The sequence below is a fragment of the Microtus oregoni genome, unplaced genomic scaffold, assembly GCF_018167655.1.
Source record: "Microtus oregoni isolate MIOR12 unplaced genomic scaffold, Mior012 000015F_ref0000493, whole genome shotgun sequence".
Lineage (NCBI taxonomy): Eukaryota > Metazoa > Chordata > Mammalia > Rodentia > Cricetidae > Microtus > Microtus oregoni.
Genome location: NW_024543074.1, coordinates 46,014,750 through 46,034,164, shown reverse-complemented (window position 1 = coordinate 46,034,164; position 19,415 = coordinate 46,014,750). Strand labels below are relative to the sequence as shown.

Genomic DNA, 19,415 nt, shown 5'->3' with positions numbered 1-19,415 from the left:
GGAAGGTAACAACATTCAGTGTTGCCAGAAGTGTCTCACTTGCCAGTTATTACTGTAGTAAGCACATTTACCCAGCAGTCCTGCTTGTGCCAGGAAAAGCCCAAGTCTTCACTAAAGCTCTAGGATTGCTGATATATACCATGTTTATAAAGCAGGTATCAGCTACTAGGAAAAAGAGCTTGTCTATGAGCCTTTTTTGAGGCAAGAGGGACAAATGCCAGGTCTTGATGTGTGGCCCAAGCTGATCTCTCAATTCATGGACATAGTAGTCTTACCCTAGCATCTCCAGTGACTGGAATGGGGGTGGTTTACATCATCTGACTTCATTCTTTGTTGCTTTGTGAATTAGTAAACCCAGGAATTGTGAGGGCAGGAGTAAGGACATTATCTGTATTCCAAAGATGGAGCGGGCAGAGAAAATGAGTTTGTGTTCTCTCCTTGACTTTTTGAAAACTATAACCTAAAAAGTCTTTCTTGCTTGCTGTCTTAGATATGAGTCTCAGTATATATTGGCTTGTATTAGACTTCCTATCTACCAAGGAGCTGAGCTCTTAACTGCCCAAAAGTCTCAGTATGATTTCTACTCTTTTTTTTTTTTGTTTTGTTTTGTTTCTCTGTGTAGCCAGCCCCGACTGTCCTGGAACTTGCTCAGTAGACTCTGCTGAACTCAGATCCTGCCTGCCTCTACCTTCTGAGTGCTAGGATTAAAGGTGTGCACCACCACTGCCTGGCTTTTCCTCCCTTTTTCTAACACCAGCCTGAAGTGGCACTTGACGCTGGAGTCTTGCCTCCACTGCTTTGAGCCTGCATGGCCCTGAACAAGTTAAAAAGGTTATCTGTGATTTTGGCCTTTCCCTCTCTTTTTTTTTTTTAATTAATGATAGTTGATCCAGAATTTGGAGCAGTACTGTTCCATGCATTCCTGTATAAGAAGTGAAAAAAATCCCACAAAGTACACAGAATGATAACAAAGGGAAGCTCATGGCTTTGGTATTTGAACCCAGGGGTTTTGTGTATGTCAGGTGAGTCCTCTACCTAATGGAGCTACATACAGCCCCAAACCAGGAACCAAGAACATCTGCCTCCCAAGTGCTGGGATTAAAGATAAATGCTTGTTATTTTAATAGCAAAGAGGAAGGTGTTGGCAGATTGGTTACTGCCAGGTAGAACTCAGGTAGATGCCAGATGTCATCCTATCTGCCTCTCCCTCATGTATCCAAGGTAGACTCCAACTCAGTGTGTATCACTGTTTTCTGTGTTCACCACCCAAGTACTGGATTACAGGACTGGAACCCCTGGGGAACATCAGGAAAGCTCTGAAGAGACTCAAGAAAAGTAAGATAGCCTTTCTAACTACAGGGAAAATCCAGCTCAGCTTTATGTAATTAATTTGACATCTTAGTTGAATTCTTTGACACATTGGCTTGACAAGTAGGATTTGATACGGCTTTGCAGTTCTTGTCCCTTCTGTTTTCCTTGGAACAGATGCAGGAGAACAGAACGTGAAGTGCCGTCCCGTTTCTCTTTATTTAGGCTAGGCCTTTCTATCACTCTTCATTGTTCCCTGGACAGAGACAGGCAGTATTTCAGAGCCTACTTTCACAGCCAAAAGGAAGTTTAGATACAGGTGTAGCTCAGAGAGTTGTCACTGAGCTTGGAAAAGAGGAAAACTTGTGCCTTCAGACTGGCAGGTACAGGAAGGCCCTGGTAGCATGCTGGGCTCTACTCTCAATGTGTCCACTCAACAAAGGATAGGAAACAGCTGCAGCAGAGGGAGCAGTTAAGAATGGATTGCAGGGCGGCCTCGGTGGTGGTGGTGCATGCTTTTAATCCCAGCACTCAGGAGGCAGACGCAGACGGATCTCTGAGTTCGAGGCCAGACTGGTCTACAAGAGCTAGTTCCAGAATATCCAGGACTGTTCCACAGAGAAACCCTGTCTACGGGGAAGTCTTAAGTATGCCAGTTGTCATGGAATGGGTCAGAAAGATTAGGGGGATATCCTGTTCTCTAATGTCTCTGAAAATTGGGTTGGTTCTTGGCTGGCCATGTGAAGTTGAATTAGGTTTGCATTCTCAAGTCCTTAAGACCTCCTCAGGTCTCAGGAATGTAGTGTTGTGATTTGGGAGGATTCAGATTTTGTTTGGAGTCTGTTTTCCTAAATAGTTGTTCTGATCCTAACAAAGTTGCCAATGTGTCCTGCTGCCACACATACCAGCCCTGCACCCTACAAAGAATGTATTGTTCGTGTATCCAGTGTACTCTAAAGGACACACCAGATCAAATAAAAAAAAAAAAAATCCCAACTTGTACCTGGTGAGGATGTAGTTTGTCGGCCCACCCCCACCCCGCACCCGGGTGGGGGTGGGGGGGGAATGACTGGGCCTACAGCCAGAGCAGAATTCTTTAAAGTGGGACAGATGTCTAAAGATTGTCTGGTCATTTTTAGTATCCTCCCCAAAAGAGGTGAAAGTCCAGGACTGCAGTTTCTAGTGGTCTACATACTTTGGGGTGTAAATCCAAATGACGTTCCGTGAACTGAAAGCTGCAATTCAGGATAATGGTCTGGTGGCTGTCCTTGAAAACTTTTTATCTAATGGTTGACCTGAGGTGGTGTTGATACCATTTACATTCATGATAGAGCTCTAGAAGTTAGCAGCACAGTATAACATGGTAGGACTTGGATGTTTATTCAGACTTCAGAGGTTTCTATAAAACTGGGAGAAAATGCTTGAAAGTGCCTTAACAGGCAGTCCTTGTAAGCAGTCTGTGTATAGGGAGCTGGAGAGATAGCTCTGTGGTTAAGAACATATTGGCTGCTCTTGCAGATGTCCTGAATTCAATTCCCAGCAACCACATGGTACACTATAACTATCTATAGTGAGAACTGATGCCCTCTTCTGGCATTAAGACATACATGCAGATAAAACATTCATACGTAAAAATAAGTATTTTTAAAAAGTCAGTGGATTGCTTATTTCCCTTGAAATCAGAATGGGGTATCATTTCTCTCTGTCCTTAGAGGAAAACAGATTCAGAATACGTTTCAGGTTGGACTTTCCAGTGTCTGCATGGCAACTCATTGGGTGCAGAGGTACTGGGGAATAGGCTGGCCTGCCTTGATTGTAATGTCAAAGGATTAAGAGTAGAGCTTGTAAAGTGAGATTAGCTGTGGTGATCAGGACCAAGCCCCTGTAGGAAATGCTGAGAGTGATTTTTGGTTTTTGCAGCTTGGCAGTCTTGGGATCTTTGTACACACAGGGAATACACTCCATGTTTGGTGACAGCTAAGAAGAAAAGGAGCATTAGGAAGGCACTGTTAATTGAATCAGCTTATTAGTCAGGCTTTGAAAAACAAACCCAGTAAAAAGTATCTTTATTCTCTTGCTTAAAAAAGTTTTTCTATGATAATGCGTTAATACAAAAATATTTTGGATACTACATCAGGTTTTTTTCTCCTTTTTGAGACAAGGTCTCTCTATACAACCCTGGCTGTCCTGGAACTCAGAGAGATCCACCTGCCTTTACCTCCCAAGTATTGGGATTAGAGGTGTGACCCACCACATTCCAGCAATCTTTTCAACACTGTGACACACTACACTAGAAACATGATCTTTGGATTGAGAAACCAGTGGTTAAAGTAGGAACTAAGGCACTTTTTTTTTTTTTAAAGGTGTGTAGAATATATTGGTAGCCCCTTTTCTTTGGATTCAGGCTATATACAGTGAAAAGAATTTTAAAAAAAGTTAAACAAAAAAACTTGTTTTTCAAGGCTCAGGGTTAAGTTTGGCTCAAAAAGGGTTTCTAGAATGTGGCAAAGAACCATGCCCACCACAAGAGGTTTTATGGACTCCTTGCTTTAGTTGTAACATCTCTTCCTTCCTGCAGCCCCACAGAGAAACTGAAGCTGGCCAGTTCTAAATGCTGAAAGATGGGCTCTGCCGGTTGGGGGATTTGGGATTTGCTCTCCCACAGCTGCCCAGGAGCTGTGACTCAGCTGACATAGATGAGCCTGGAAATGGCACTGGGAAGGGTGCGCACTGGAGTTAAGCCAACTTCAATTTATTGACTATAGTTTCTAAGGCTGGTGAGTTTCTCAGGAAAGATTTCCAAGTCATTCTAATTAAAGCTGAGTACTGTACTGTCCACCAGTAGGTAGGGTTGGTATTATTTTGTTGCCTAGGCTGAAAGACCTTAAACCTAACCTATCCCATTTCCTCCTCTTGCAAGCTCCTGGGAAGACAGTAAGAAGCTTCCTCTGACCCAGCTTATGAACAGCAGCTGTTCTTTGTAAACAGAGCTTCTCTGCTCCTTAAGAGAGAAGCGTTATTTAGACTTTTGTGGCTGGTGACCAACCACAAAATCATCTTGTGTGATAAAGCAGGTATTCTTGGTCCAAGAAGTATTGGCATGGAGAAGGTGTGGCAGAGGACAGGCATTTGTAGAGAAGGCAGCTGAACTCCGCCAGTCCAGCTCATCTGACCTGCAGCAAAAAAAACCAAACCAAACCAAAAAACTGTAGGGGCATCCAGCTAGCAAGGCATGACAAAAAGAAAAGGTATGGCTACCATAGGTACCAGGATGCCCTTCGGGAGACGATACAGCTGCACAGATGTGATCCCTACCACGTGACTTGATGGCCTCCAGTTCTGGGAGTAGTTTAAGCAGCCTTTGAAATCTTCAGCACTTAGAGAGGACCCCTAACCAGTTCCGTGATCTGGTCTTGTTGTTGCCTCCTCTTGAGTTAGGGGTGGGCCCCTGGAGCAAGCCAGGTGTTCTGTGTGTGCTAGGCTGCCTGCCTCTGAGGTTCCTGTTGCTGTACTTGTGTATTCTGGAGGGTGCTGTGGAGGGTCTTTGGGGACTCAGGAGCTGGAAGAGTGACAGCTGCAGAGTGACCTGAGAATGTTGGTGCTGGCTCCACTGGGCTAGCAAGCAGTTCTGTGGGGAAGTAGGGCAGCAGAAGATAAGAGGGTGAGTCCTGGGGAGCTGGGGACCTGGGACAGCCTAGAGCACTGTCATCGGAAGGAACGGGGCTGGGGCAGCGGCCTTCTCCGGGTAAGTACCGAATGCATTTCTTTTTCCTCCTAGGAATAGTGAAGAGAGTTATCTGTAAACAGAGGGTGAATCCATAGTCACACACCACAACTAGAAAATGGCTGTCCTTGAACTGGCCTGGCTAACCACTTTGTCCTTTCTCTCCAAGGCCCAGAAACTATGTCCATTCCTTCAGCCCCACCTGGCCCAGACCGAGGATGAGTGCAATTATGTAGAACAGCCACAAGGTGGCAAGTGGAACCTTTTGTGGGTAGGCCTCCTATTTTCCAGGAGAACTATCTTTATTTGGGTCCTTGAGCTTCTGTTCCATTTATACTTGCAGGGATTAGGAGTCAAGGGACTGTGATGCTTGTGACAATCTTGGTTCTCACAGCCAGGCTAGTGGAAGAAGTGCATGGTGACTGTTGCCTATTTACAACTGTAGCTCTCTGGACAGTTTGCGGTTTGCTCTGGCTTGCCTCTACCTTCTGAGTGCTAGGGTTACAGGTGTATACCAATCCCTAGTCATAGTTTGTCTTGAACAGCACAAATGGATGGTATAGGACCTCTTCTAGGGATGGAGTCTCCATTGTGAGCATGTACACACATACAGACACACATGCCACATTTCTTTTCTCTTTGCCCTATGATATCTCTCTTCCACTAGCCTCTGTAACCTTTTTAGTGTTAACAGGTACAAGATGGCAAGTTGCACACAGCTTCCTGGTGATCAGACTATTTCCAGAAGTCTCTGATACCATCACCTTGCTTTTCTTAGACAGGGATTTCATTTTAAGGAAATGAGGGAGTCTGTGGACCTTAATCACTCTGAGGCTAAGAGTAGAGGCTCAGGCCACCTAAGTGTGACAGATTTGTTTTCTGAGGACCTGGTAAACCTGGCTAGTACCCAAGCCACCCACTTGCATATGCCTTTCTTTCCTTAGAATGCTGTCTTTCCCTCTCTGCTCGTTCCACCTTGACTAGTTATCTCCACTGTCTGTGTTCAGTGGTCAGACATATTCTTAGGAGGCGGTTTCCTTCTCTACAGGGCTTGCTAGGGGACTGAGGGACCAAAGGAGGGGCTGCAGACCCGGAAGAACATGTGCATTAAGGGAAGCAGCTTGAAGCAAAGGGAGAATGATGGTGGGGACAAACCCACCTGCACGGACCACACCAATCCGTCTGCTGGTTGAGGCCAAAGCGAGCACGACATTTCTTAGGCGAGCCAGGGTCTGCTCACAGCCATGCCAGAGGGGCAGAACAGGGCAGAGGGCGAGCAGGCAGGCAGCAGGGCAGAACAGGGCCCAGAAAGAAGAGGTAACATCAGTGTTAGCCAGTCACAGACACCCCATAGCCCCCACAGGCAGAATGGACCTTTCCATGGCACAGCTGGCCCCAGGGGAAGCCTTAGGACCCAGAGCAAAGTATGAGAAAAGGCAGTTACCCAGTTGGGCAAGAGTCAGTGGGAAGAATGGAGTGTGGAGGAAGTCCTCATGCTACTTTCCCTTGACTGATCCTTCTAGCATGGCTTCTGCATTTCCTATCCTGGGGCTGTCTGTTCCTTTCCCCTAACTACCTGCATGTTTTAACAGAGTTTTTCCTCACTGTCATCAATATCCCATCTCCCTCTGGTCCATATTCCTAATAAGACTAAAGGTATAGCATATTTATACAAAATATTCCACACTTACAGATGGAAAGAAGGACCTGTTCCTATCTTGAGACACAGGACGAGAGGACTTTTTCCTGTCCTATCCCAATCCTAGGCTCCAGCTTTCCTGTTTGGGGCAACACAGCTGAGAATGTTATAGACTGTCATCTAAATCAGAGTTGGGGACAAGAATGAGGCATGCAGCAGGATGGCTTATCTGGGCTTTCTGCGGCACTTTCCACTGCCAGGAGAAATGGGAACTAGTGATGGAGAAATCACCAGGTACCTGTTAGCAGGCTCTGTGACTAATATTGGGTCCTGGCTGACATTTTTGCTATAGACATGGAACCATATAATCAGTTCATTAGCTTCTCTGGTGAAACCTAGCTGTGAGCAGGGCTGGCAAAGGTGGCATAGGGTTGTATCACTATGGAGTTGGCTTCTGGTGGTCTGTTCCTAGTTAAAACTGTTACTTGCATGGAATTAGACTTCAGAGATGCAGATTTGTTTGCAGAGAGCTCAGGCCCTGAAGGTTCCTGGCTGAGTGTTCCACCCCACCCTCTGGGCCAGAGGAGGCTGCTCTTACAATAGGAACGTGGAGAGAGGCACCTCTATTACTACTGAAGCAAGCAAGGCCTCACCTGTGGTGGATTCTTGATGCTTTTCCCTTGACCGCCTCTTCTTCTTTCCCTGTAGGAACAAGAGAGATGGTTGGTTCTAGGAGGTGGACATTGGGATATCTGCAGCCTATTGCCTTTGAGATTCCAGGTCAATAGGTCTCTCCTATATTGGGGCTCCTCTTCCTTAGCTGTAGTTCTTGCAAGGCTACTGCAGATAGGGTACATTTAGGAGTCTTTCCCTCGCTCAAACTGATCTCCCCTATGAGTACAGGAGGGATTTCTAGGCCCTTTCTTTCCCCTTCTCACATGGCCAAACCAGATACTAGGCAGCAGTCATACAAATGAAATGTATTCTGGAGTGGAGAACTGCCTTTAGAGTCGCTTCAGCTTTCTCTCCTCTTCTGAATAGCCAAGGGAGGTCTTGGGCTCTCTCTCTGTGAGTTACTTTGCCTGTACCATCAAGACAAAAAAATATTCCCCTTCCCACGTTGAGGTTGTTGCCTTGGGTATGGTATCTCAAAGGTGTCCCCCGCTCCCTGTGGTGTAGTGCTGGCCACTCACGTAGTTATCCCGCGCTGACCAGCCTGGATATAGCTGCATGTGCAGCTGCCTTTCCTTGCGAGCCAGTTCATAGTACTTGGCCTGCTCTTCTCGAGATAGTGCATGCCACTGCAACAAGGAAGCGGGTGGACGGGATGCACCAGAGAGTTAGGAAGCTGTACCAGGATGAAAGGGACTGGGGGCAATCCCTGCCAGCCCACTTGCCCATGGCCTCACCCTGCGACCCAGGATCTGGTTGATGGCAGCGCTTTCCTTGAGTGTACACTCTGCAATGACCTTGGCTCTCATCTCCTTCATGTAAAGCATGAAAGCATTGAGGGGTTTTTTGATGGTTGGCTTCTTAGCCTCCTTCTCTGCCTTGGGTTCTGCTTGTGTTTTCCTGGGGTGCACAATCAAATTACATTACTTGGAAAGAAAGTAACCCTACCCCCACCCCTGCCCTGGCAGTGACCATTACCTAATGTCACCAATTTCCCCTCTGCTTCTTTTGGTTTTTTGAGACAAGGTTTCTCTGTGTAGCCCTGACCATCCTGAAACTCTCTATGTAGACCAAGCTGGCATTGAACCCAGAGATCTGCCTCCTAAATGCTGGCATTAAAGGTGTGTGCCACCACTACCTAGCTCCACCACTCTTTTTGTAGCGGTTTCTAAGTAGAATCTTCTAACTGCCCCACATTAGTGAGCAGAGAATGTAACTGTTCCTTTCAAGAATACCACAGCCAAGTGGGGAAAACACAGACTCACCCCTCCCTTCTTGGCTCAAACAAAAGTTTTGTTCCTTATCCCTTCCCCACCTACTCTTGCTTTTGAAGATTACGAAGCACAGCGATGGTCAGTGCCAGAGCCATAGGACAGCTTGGCAGGGCCCTACAGGCAGTCCTTTAAGATGCCAGGAAGAAGACCTTGAACCTGGTAGGAGGCTTGTACATCCTGGCTGACCAAACCACTCTGCTCACCTGCCCGGCTCACACCTTCTTGTCCCCTCCTCCCAGCCTATGTTTTAACTCACAGGCTTCGGTCATATGGCTGCAGCTCCTGCTTCCCTGAGGAGGGTACAATGGCCGGATGAGGGATGGCTGCTGGGTGTCCAGGTACACCAGATCCCAGCATCAAGGACGGGTGGGTGAACCTGGAGGTAGGAGGAAAGGCAACACTAAACCAGAAATTTGGGCTAGACTTTGAACACGTATGGAGGTCCCTACACAGAGGACACAATTGACAGATACCTTATACTCACTGGCCTGGACACAAGGTACACAGATATGTATGCGCGGACACTGCAGAAGACCCACATATGTGCTATTCAGGTGGTTATCAATCCTGTCCCTGTCCACATGCTCAGGAGCCTGTGGGCCTTTCTGCTGTCCCACTGTGCTCCTCCAGGCTCCTCTCCACACAATAGACAGACTTTTTAAAGGACTGCTGCTAGCCCACTCCAGCTCAAGTCTCCCTGACACCAGAATAAACCTCAAGCTGCTGCTTGGGGCTTTTAAAATCCTACCTAAGCACCCCTAACTGCATCTCTCATTCCATCTTCCTGATCTCCTTTTCCCAGCCATTGCCCCATTTCCCAGCCAGCTCCAGCCTCCCTGTCCACCTTTCTTAGGAATTGCCTTCCCATAAGCCTCTGACCCATCATGCTTGGTTGGGGTCTTCTTGGGGCTTGTCTTCAGTTCAGCTGGCCTGTTCAGCTTTTGGTGCTGAATCTTTACATCTTACCATGGGCTGCTGAATGCCTTGCCACAGCATGCCTGACAGTGGGTCTGTCACTAGAGAATGAGCTAAATGAAGGGGCATATGTACACCCACCTCCCCCCAACACACACACACCTCTTTCCTCTTGTGTGGAGACTATTCTCTCCTTTGCTGCTTACCAGATGTAAGAACCCTGAGCAGGCAGGCTCTGAAGGACAGAGGCTAGGGACACAACCTCCAGGGTACTGCCTTGGCTTGGGGAGAGCTCACAGGATACCCCAGCAGGCTGAGCAATAGAGCTGAGTTAACCACATATGCACTGCTGTCCTGGCTGCTCTGGGATGCTCTGTTCAGTGTGGCTTGAACTAAGACTTCTAGTTGTATTTTCAGGTACAGAGCAGCATGGGACTCAAAGGTTACAGACAGACAGATGGACAGACAACTAACACAGGGTAAGCACTGGCCTGAACATAGCCCTGTGTGGGCACTGAAGCCTGGGCAACAGGAAGCAGGAGCCTGGCTGCAGGGATAGGGGACTCACCTGGGATAGGGGGCGCCAGGGGCTGCAGTGGGGGCAGGGAAGTGCTGTCTATATCCGCAGGAAGGGGACAAGGGGTAGAGAGGAGGGCTGGGCCTGTGGTTGGGAGAGACAGCTGTTAGCCGTCTGACTGCTAGCCAGACATGGGGAAGGACTTCTGTACCTTGTGTGGTAGGACTCATACAGTGCTGCATGCATCCGCCAGCCTTCCAGAAGCTGGTATCTGCCCTCTCTACAGACTGTCTGAATTGCTCTTCTGTCCCAATCTGCTCACTTCAACTCGTTATGTTTATTTTTTTTTAACATGTATGATTGTTTTGCCTACATGTATGTCTGTGCACCACATGTATGCCTGGTGCTCTAGGAAGTCTGAAGATGAGACTGGGTCCTCTGGAAGAGTAGCCAGTGCTCTTAACTGTTTAGCCATCTCTTCAGCCGCTTCAACTCAAAAGCCTAGGAGTCCCAAGGTGAGTGAGGTGCCTCTCTGGGCTCCTTTAGTCCCAAGTCAAGACAGTGTTAAGAGTGCCCCATAACTGTTGGCTTCTTGCCTGGTGTCCACTAAACAGACTTTGTTCTGAAAGGCAGGGATCTAAGGTCACAGTCAGCTTCAGCAGTGTTTCTCTGGCACTCAGATTCCTTCCCAGCACACACAGGACCCAGTGCAGAGGGTGAAATTGTCCCAAGTCTCACCTGGCAGCAGCTAAGATCATAGAGCTTTCTTTCCCTGGGCCTATACCCTTCTCCAGAGGCTCAGCTGGTGAATATCCTCAGACTTCCTGGTCTTTGGAGCTTCAGGCCTAGGGGACTTAGGAGCTGTCCAGGGAGTTGCCTGTTCAGAGCACTGGCCTGGTACCATCAGGCTGAGTACTGAGCCCCATCTTGGTCCTGGGGGTAATCATGGGGTAGAATGGAACTTTGTGCAAACAATCTGGAAATATTTGGAGGAGTGCTGATCACGGATGATGGGCAAGTACAACAGGGCCAGTAGGCCCAGGCTGAAGGTCTGGCCTTTCCTGCTACTGATTAGAGAACTGTTCATGTCACACTGCTAATGAGTAAAAGGCAGGCCAAGGGGCCCTTTGAGACCCAATTCCAGCTGAGAACAGACTGGTCCACAGTCGGGCCTGGTCTAGCCTTAGCAGACTTTCCCAGTAGGCTGGTCAGAAGTGTGGCTCAAGCAAACACCAGAGACCAGAAGGACCCTGTTCCTCATATTGCCCTTTCTGCCTGGTGTCTACAGCAGTAGCACCGAGGCCACCAGGAAGCTACCTGTCTGCTCACCACGCTGCTGAGAGGCAGTAGCCTCTCCTCGTGGGGCTTTATACATTCCTTGTACATGTCCAACTTTTCTATCTCACCTTCTGAAGAATTTAGTTGGAGGGTTGAGACCAGCAGCAGCTTTCCTAGCTCCCTAGAGGAAGTATGTCAAGCTACCTGTGGGGGATGCTCACAGTCATAAGAATTGCTAGCTCAGAGCCAGATTAGGCTAAAACTGCTGGCTACAGAGCTGGCAGCTCAGGTCTCGATAAGATGGGTAAAGGAAGAGCATGGAGAGGGCAGACACAGTGCCCCCTTTTCTCTGGGCCACACTTACCAGCTCACAGTGTGGGGGAGCTGTCCCATGCTGCCTGAGGTCAGAGAGTAAAATCCAGAGAGATCAGGGGTCTGCAGTGGCCTGTGAACTCCTGTAGGGGAAAAGGGCTCAGTAAGCAGTCCACCCTCATGTGGGAAGTTAGGACATTCAGCAGTTACTGTACCTTGGAGCTTCTACAGGGGCTTCTAAGAACCCACTTCCTTTTGCCAGAGGCCCAGATATCAGCTGGTTTGTTTAAAACTGTCTTGGGGTAATAACAAGGACTTTCTGACAAAGCAAAAGGGACCAAGGACAGAGGTGCTTAGTGACTTGCCTTAGGACACTGGCTGGACAGAGGCGGAGCTTGGAGTCACTCAGGAATGAGGTCTGACCTCACCAATTCCTGAGGCACTGTCTTTGGAGCCTTTGCTTAGGACTATGGCCTGGCTCTTTGAGTAGAAGGCAGCCCTTAGCCTAGAGGAACCTGGCCTGAAGAGCAAGGGCTCCACCCAGCCCCAGGTTGAGTCAGCAGGTTTCCCACAGCTGACAATGGTGGATTTCAGAATGACTTTGGCTGAGGCTGAGGTGAATCAGCCATCACAACCACCACTTTCTATTTTCTCACTGGGGGAGAAAGGGCTCAAGCTTTTCAGCTGCAGCAATGCATTCAGTCCCTTTCTAACTTTTTTTAAAATTCCCTTCTAAGGCAGAATCTTGTTTTTGTAGCCCAGGCTTGTCTGGAATTCATTGTGTGGCCCAGGCTGACCTCAAACTTTCAATCCCCTGCCTCTGCTTTCCAAACTACTTGGATTATAGGTGTGGTGTGTACCACTACACCTGGTTCCTTTCTGTCATTTTCTTTGGGCCCTGGGTTTGCAAAGTCCCAGCATCTACTGTTATAAAATGTGGGCCAGCCTATGGGACCTCAGAAGCCAGGTGGGCTACAAGTTCCCACCTCAATAGACTTCTCCCACTCCATCCCATACCTTGCTTCTGGTTGATGTCCGCAGGTGCAGGGTTGGGGTGTGGACTGCTGAAATGTTCGTAGAGTGGAGAAAGTTGGGGGACGCCATGTGGGGGCTGGCCAGCCTTGTTATGCTGAAAAATGACCAGGAATCTGATAAACATGGAGTGTTCTGGGACGGGGGACACAGAGTGTGGGGGCATGCGAAACTTCAGTGAGCTCCATGGTCAGCCTGGCAGTCAACATCACAAGCTTATGGGAGGAAGGCAGTCTACACACCTGGGTCCTGTGGCACTGCTTTCCTGTGTCTCAGTCCTGGAGACTGTCTATGCAGTCCCACTTCCTAGTGAGCCTCTTCTGGGACTTCTAGGACACTCTGTTTCTTCTCTCAAGAAGTCCTTCCTGGCCTCCCGGTCCCAGAAATCCCCCCCTTAACCCAGATTCTATGAAATCCATGGCTGTCTTCCGGCCTTTTCCTCCGACAGCCCCCATACTATCTACCTTACTTCTTTTTTTTTTTTTTTCTTCTTCAAGACAGGGTTTCTCTGTATGTAGCTTTTTTGGTGCCTGTCCTGGAACTAGCTCTTGTAGACCAGGCTGGCCTTGAACTCACAGAGATCTGCCTGCCTCTGCCTCCCGAGTGCTGGGATTAAAGGTGTGTGCCACCACCGCCCGGCCCACCTCACTTCTAACTGCATGTGTTGGCACAGGGTAGGGACCTTCTTTAGCCCCTAACTTGGGTGAGGTCAGGTGGTACCTGGCTCCCCCCAGGGACGGCCTGTGTATACACACACACACACATACACACACACAGTTTCCTTAGTTGCAGGACTTTTCAGTCAAATGGTTCTGCCAAGAGAAGACTCAGCAGACTGAAGGAGTGTACTCTGCCCAGCCACAGGGAGTCGCTGCCAGGCCTAGTGTCTTCAGTGTATGCCCTTCAGACGGTGCACTGGGACATCTACAACCGAGGCTCTGCTTCCACCCAGATAATTGGTCTGTGGGAGTGCTGCTGGCTGACAGCACGCAGGAACGACTGCTCACCATGACACAAAATGAAGAACCAAGACATGGGGAGAGCAGGTAAAGCCCGCTGTGAGCACTTCATTTCAGAACAACCCTTAGTTCTTGTGTGTCCCTCCTGCAAGTGAATGAGGCCTGGCACAGGTCCCTTGCTTGTTACTTAGTTACTGCAGCTCTAGGGAAAAGCCAGAGGGAAGGCTGGGTATGAGCCCCATGTAGCCGGGGCATGAGGTGTCTAACTAGACACAGCTCCAGTACATCTCTACACAAGTCCTGGTCTGCCATCTTTCCCTGCGTTCCTGCTACACCTTCCCTCAAGTCTTGGACTCCCTAGGCTTCCCTCTGTCTTAGACAAGAGCTGATGGTGGAAGCTAAGTATACTGAAGCTCCCCTTTAATCCCAGAACTCTAGAGGCCAAGGCAAGTGGATGAGTTCAAGGCCAGCCATAGCCAGAGCTATACAGTGTGTCCATTAAGGGAGGAGAGGAGTGATCTGGGGTGGCTGTTAAATGTGAGGACATGTTAGGCACAGTGTGCCACATGCCGGGCACTGTGTATAAGTTTGTAAGTGCCTTAACTCTAGGCCTAAAGTGTCCCCAACTCTATACTCATGCAAGTGCTCTCTACTGAGCTACACCCTCAACCCTCGAATCAGAACCTGACTCTGCCTGCACGCTGTGGACGTCCTCGGTTACTAGAAGCCCCGGTCCTCCATTAACTGATGACTCAGAACAGACAACCTTGTAGTCGTTCTTGACACTGACCCTATGGCCAATCTCAGGTTCTAATGTTCAACCTTCAAAATCTAGACCCTAACCACTTCCTGCCTCCTTCCCAACAGTCTAAGCCATTGCTTCTCACCTGGACCACTATGCTCTCTGCCCCTTTGCCAGGCTCCAGCTGACGCAGATCACGTCAATCTTCCTGGTGAGAGCTGTGTGAGAACAGCACTGCCTTCCACTGTGTCTGCGTGCAGTGCCAGGAGTCCCCCAGCACCCTACCCAGGGTTAAGGTCTGAGGATACCATGGTGTGGAGGAAGTTTGGAAGCTCTAGGCTTGCTGACCATTTCCTGATCCTGTCACTCCAGGATCCTGAACTGGGCTTCTCCCCTCCTAAACAGGAATGATAATCAGTCCTGCCCACCTCATAAAAAAAAAAAAAATCTTGCTGAGTGCTGAGGCCCTTTACAATAGGAAGCTTCCTGACAATCTTTGAAGCCTTTTTTATCCTCATGGATTGCAAGACAGGGCCAGCCAGCCAACAGCCTAGTGGCCACCCCACTCCTTTGGGAGTATTAAACCCTGGCTTAAGGCTCTGCACTATTCACTGCCTAAGGCCCAGCTGTGCTTCCTCAACCCCAGGTTGCAGTGCAGCTTGGGCTGGGCCTAAGAAACCTCAGAGATCCAGCTCATCACCCTACAATGCCTGCTTGCTGTGCGTGTGTGCGCGTGCACGTGCGCGTGCGTGTGTACAAGGCAGTGAGGCTAGGGTTGTGGGTCCTGGGAGTGGTGGGCCTGTCCTGTCTACTAGTTTCCTGGTATTTGGGGTAAACCTTCATTAATTAGAAGCCTGCAGCCAAACCATAGAAACACTGGGTGGCAGAGTAGGGGCAAAGAAACCACCAGCCGCTAGAGGCACCGAAGACCAGGGCTCTAGGAAAGGTACCACGGGCCTGGCCATTCCTTCTCAAGTTTGTGCAGTCTGCCTCTTCACCCAACTCCTCAGACCCTTCCATGCCTGATGCTGCTAGCCAGGGGAACTGTCTGGCACAAGGCTCCCTGCCCCCTTCAGCTAGGAGAACGTCCCGCTCCAGGGCTTCAGCACAAGGCTTTCTCAGCGCCAGACTTCCCAGACGACAGGGTGGGGTCACCCAGGGCTTGGCATGTGCATGGGAAGTTCAGGGACTCGAGCTCCACCTCCCTCTTCTGCTTGAGGGTGACTGTCCCTAGCCTCCTATGGAAGGAGGCAGGTTGGGCTGACTGTCCCCACCAGGCACTGAGTACCTCAACAGCACAATCCCCTTATCTCCTTAGGGAAAGAGCACAGCAAGTGTCAGAGCACAGTGGGACATAAACACACAGCACGAGTCAGGGACTCAACTGCACTCAGGTATCCCCCACATCAGGCACCCACCTCCCTACTCCTTGCCTTTGCCGAGTGCTGGCACTGTGTCCACCAGCTTGGTCTAGGACTCGGGCCCCAGGGGTGCCTCAGCTATTCCTGCCAGGAGTTATCTAGCCTGTAGCCTACCTGGTGACTAGCTCCCCCCCAACAGAGGTGGTCCTTCCTGCTGCTGGAATGTTCTTGGTGTTCAAAGACTCCCTACACCCACCCTCAGCAGTCCCATCTGGGAAGTCCCTAACTCTAGTGCCCTAGCCTGGATACCTCTTCAGGGCAACACAGCACAAGGCAGAAATGGGGGACCCCTGAGCTCTCTGCTCAAGAGTTGAGCTTGGGCCTAGCTAGGCTGCCTCTGGCCCCCCACTTCCTGCAGGTTCAGGTAAAAAATAAACACAGTCGGCATTTTCCCTGCAGACCGCAGCGGTCTGTTCACAAGGCTGTGAGCTCGCTGAGAGCCCCGTCACCGCCAGCAGAGAAACTCCCTCGCCTCTGACGGTTGACTCTAAAAACCCCCAAGTGATTAAGCCCCACAACACTTTCCCAGCGAAGAAAGTTGCCGTTTCCTCTGGCCCCAAGCTCGATGGGTGTGGAAGAACAGGTCCTCTCCAGAAAGCCCTGTGGCAGAGTCTGAGCCAAAAGACGCATCCCTGAACATCCAGGACCCATGAGCTTGAACAAATATCAGGATGTGTCCCCGAGCTCCTAGCATGTGCCAGGTCAAAGAATGTCTGAGGCTGGGAAGAGCACCGGCTACTGATCCAGTGCAGGCCACGGAGCAGGCACAGCTCCGAGGAGAGGGCACAGCTCCGAGCACCAGACACCTCCTTGAACAGACCTACCATTTGCAGGCACGGTGACTATCACCATTGGCAGGTAAGGAAAGCAAAGCACAAGGTCACACCTAGACTCAGCTGCCAGCTGCTGCAGCGCAAAGACCTGTGATTAGTATGGCTAGAACAGGAGGCTGGAGTGCAAAGGAGCTTATATCACTCTTTTCCTTCGGCTGGACTAGCTTACACTTTGCTGAGTCCAGGCTCCCCTGACTCTAAAAATAATTGTCAAAAACATATCTGATGGAGAAAGCCAGCACACGCCCCTGAGGCCCTAGCCATGTCTCCCTGTCCTACCTAGACGCCCAGCTCTGTCTCAATGACTGTTCCCGCTCTCACGAGACTCCATACTTCCTCTGCTCCTTGCCATGCTGGCTCCTTCACAGACTGAGGTCACCTCTAACCTGGCTCTGCCAGCTTAGCAAGCAACTTCCTGGGCATCCTAGAGAGCTCGTCTCTGTAAGCTTTGCACTCAGGCTATTCCCTGAGGACCTGCCTGGAACAAAGACCTGGTGAGTTCTTGGTGCCCCAAATTTCTGCACATCCCACCCACACTTGTCAGTGTAGCTAGGACTCCAAGTCCCTCAGGGCAAGACGCTGCCTCCAGCTCATCCTGCAGAGCTGGAAAGTGGCCCCCAGGTACCACCTGTGGAAGGGGAGGCAGACTCACTGCCTTAGGCGCTGTGCTTCAGGGCAGACGCTAGCACAACGGTGGGCTACTGCCATGGCGCTCACTGTGTTTGCCAACAGCACAGCAGCGGAACTGAGGAGTATAAGCATAGGAGGCACCCATCTCAGGCAGGCACTGAAGTGGGGCTCTATGAGCAGAGGATGTCATGCACAGCACACAGCCTGCTGGGCCCCTTCAAGGATTCGTAGAGTCGCCAAGGATGCCAGATAGTCACACCCCTCTGAACTTTCCTTTCCTCACTCTGCACCAGCCACACAAGACGAGTGCTCTTGCCGCTACCTCATATAAGAGAGGCTGCCTCTGGGAGGCCTTTCCCACCCTCCTTATGTGGCTGCTTCCCTGCCGTGTCCTCACCTGCCTTCTCTCCTCCCTGTGTTCTGGGATTATGCCTTTAGTTTTTGGCATTGGGCTGAAGCTGGTATCCAGGCTGGTTCTCTAGAAGCGGTACAGCTAGGCCCGCATTCAAAGAGGAGACCTGCAGCACTGGGGAAGCCTGGGGCTGGATGTAGGATTACAGCAGCGTACAGGAACTGGGCCACTTGAGGGTCAGGGATTGTCTGGCATCTGAGCCCCCTTGCTTTCCTCCTATCTCTGCACGCCTCTGTCCATCTGAAGAACTCTGGGAATGAGAATGACCAGAAAGTCAAAATTAGACCTGCCACTGGCTCATAGGTGTTTTTGCTCTAATTAGAAAAGGTACACCCAGGGCTGGAGGGGTGGTTCAATGGTTAAGAGCACTGGCTGCTCTTCCAGAGGACCCAGGTTCAATTCCCAGCACCCACATGATAGCTCACAACTATCTGCAACTCCAGTTTTCTAGGGAATCTAACACCCTCACACAGACAATGCACCTAAAGTACAAATAAATTATAGAAAGAAAGAAAGAAAGAAAGAAAGAAAGAAAGAAAAAAGGGGTACACCCGAGCCTCTGTCTTGGGGAACACTGTGCAGGCTGGCTTCCCTAAACAATCCAGGGGTGGCCACTGAAAAAGTCCCCTCCAATTCTCACTTCTTGTCTTCACATTGTCAGACACAGGTGACCAGTTCCTCATGTGGAGCACAATAGGATACCATCCAGCCCCAAGGGCATGTGTGCTTGGCAGTCTGATTGGGGTGCTCCCTGGTGCCAGAGCCCATGAGGATGAACTTCCCAGGATGAAGGTTCCACAGACCCTCTTCTGCAGACACACTACAGACTGGCTTTTGGAAGGAACCGATTAGGAGAGCCCTTGCTCCTTCGGCCCCAACTCCCCAGGACAGAGTGCTCTCCAGGGAACAACCACTTATAGCTCTCACAAATGCCCTATGCCAGATGCCTACCACAGAACCAGGGCAATGGCCTTAGGGCCAGCAGAGCTGCAAGGGCCTGGGGATGGCTGGGCCACACCCTAGACCAGGAAGGGTTTTAGATCCACCTACCAGCAACAAGGCTGTTACCATGGTCACAGAGTCATGCCAAGCGCATGTGGCTAGTCCACTAGCCTCCAGGCCCTGACATCAGATAACAGGACTCGCCTCACAGGAGGTGAGGACCAGAGTCCCTGCATGCAGTCTTGGCAAACCACAGTTTTTTCCACCCAGCCCAGCCCAGAGGCACCACCAGAGTGAGTGGCCTTGCCCACGGCCTCTCTCGTGGTTTCTATTCATTTGTCTGCTTGTGTTTTCCTTCCTCCTCTCTGAGGTAAACGCCCCTCAGGACAGGATGTTTTTAGGGGAAAATAGAAGCTTCCGGGAGCTGCTGCAGCTGAGCTGCTAGCTAACACTACGAACACCCTGTCTGTGGATTCTGCAAGCAGCCTAGGGCTGGGCATGCTCCAAGTGCAGGCAGTCACCCTGCTCCTCCTAAGTGTCCAACGTCAAGCCTACCGTGGATGTGGCCTCAACCCTGGCTGGGCTTAGCAAAAGGGAGAGGGAGGCACTGAAGCATTTTAGAAGCTTTGTGCCTCTGGGGGCATAGATGAAGACTTTGTAGAGATGGGAGGCCAAGAACAGCAAAGCAAGGGCAGACTTAGAGCTGGTGGTCCCTGCCAGTCCAGTAGTGGCCTCCTCAGCGCCCAGCAGGCTACCGAGTTCCATCTTTTTTTTTTTTAATATTTATTTATTTATTATGTATACA

At 50.0% G+C, this 19,415-nt stretch overlaps 1 protein-coding gene across 2 annotated transcripts in view; it reads right to left on the bottom strand.

Annotated features, from left to right (window-relative positions):
• Tcf7 (transcription factor 7) overlaps positions 1–19,415 on the bottom strand; it is a 36,760-nt gene that overhangs the window by 3,639 nt on the left and 13,706 nt on the right. The window contains exons 4-10 of one of the 2 annotated variants that reach the window (XM_041664273.1): positions 12,657–12,768; positions 11,692–11,782; positions 8,874–8,993; positions 8,081–8,243; positions 7,865–7,972; positions 7,325–7,373; positions 2,890–5,082 (exon numbers count right to left, since the gene is read on the bottom strand). In XM_041664273.1, the coding sequence (XP_041520207.1) occupies positions 5,003–5,082; positions 7,325–7,373; positions 7,865–7,972; positions 8,081–8,243; positions 8,874–8,993; positions 11,692–11,782; positions 12,657–12,768 (723 nt within the window). In that variant the 3' untranslated portion in view covers positions 2,890–5,002. Of the gene's footprint in view, positions 1–2,889; positions 5,083–7,324; positions 7,374–7,864; positions 7,973–8,080; positions 8,244–8,873; positions 8,994–11,691; positions 11,783–12,656; positions 12,769–19,415 lie in introns of those variants that run through there. The other variant, XM_041664272.1, reaches the window with a different exon arrangement.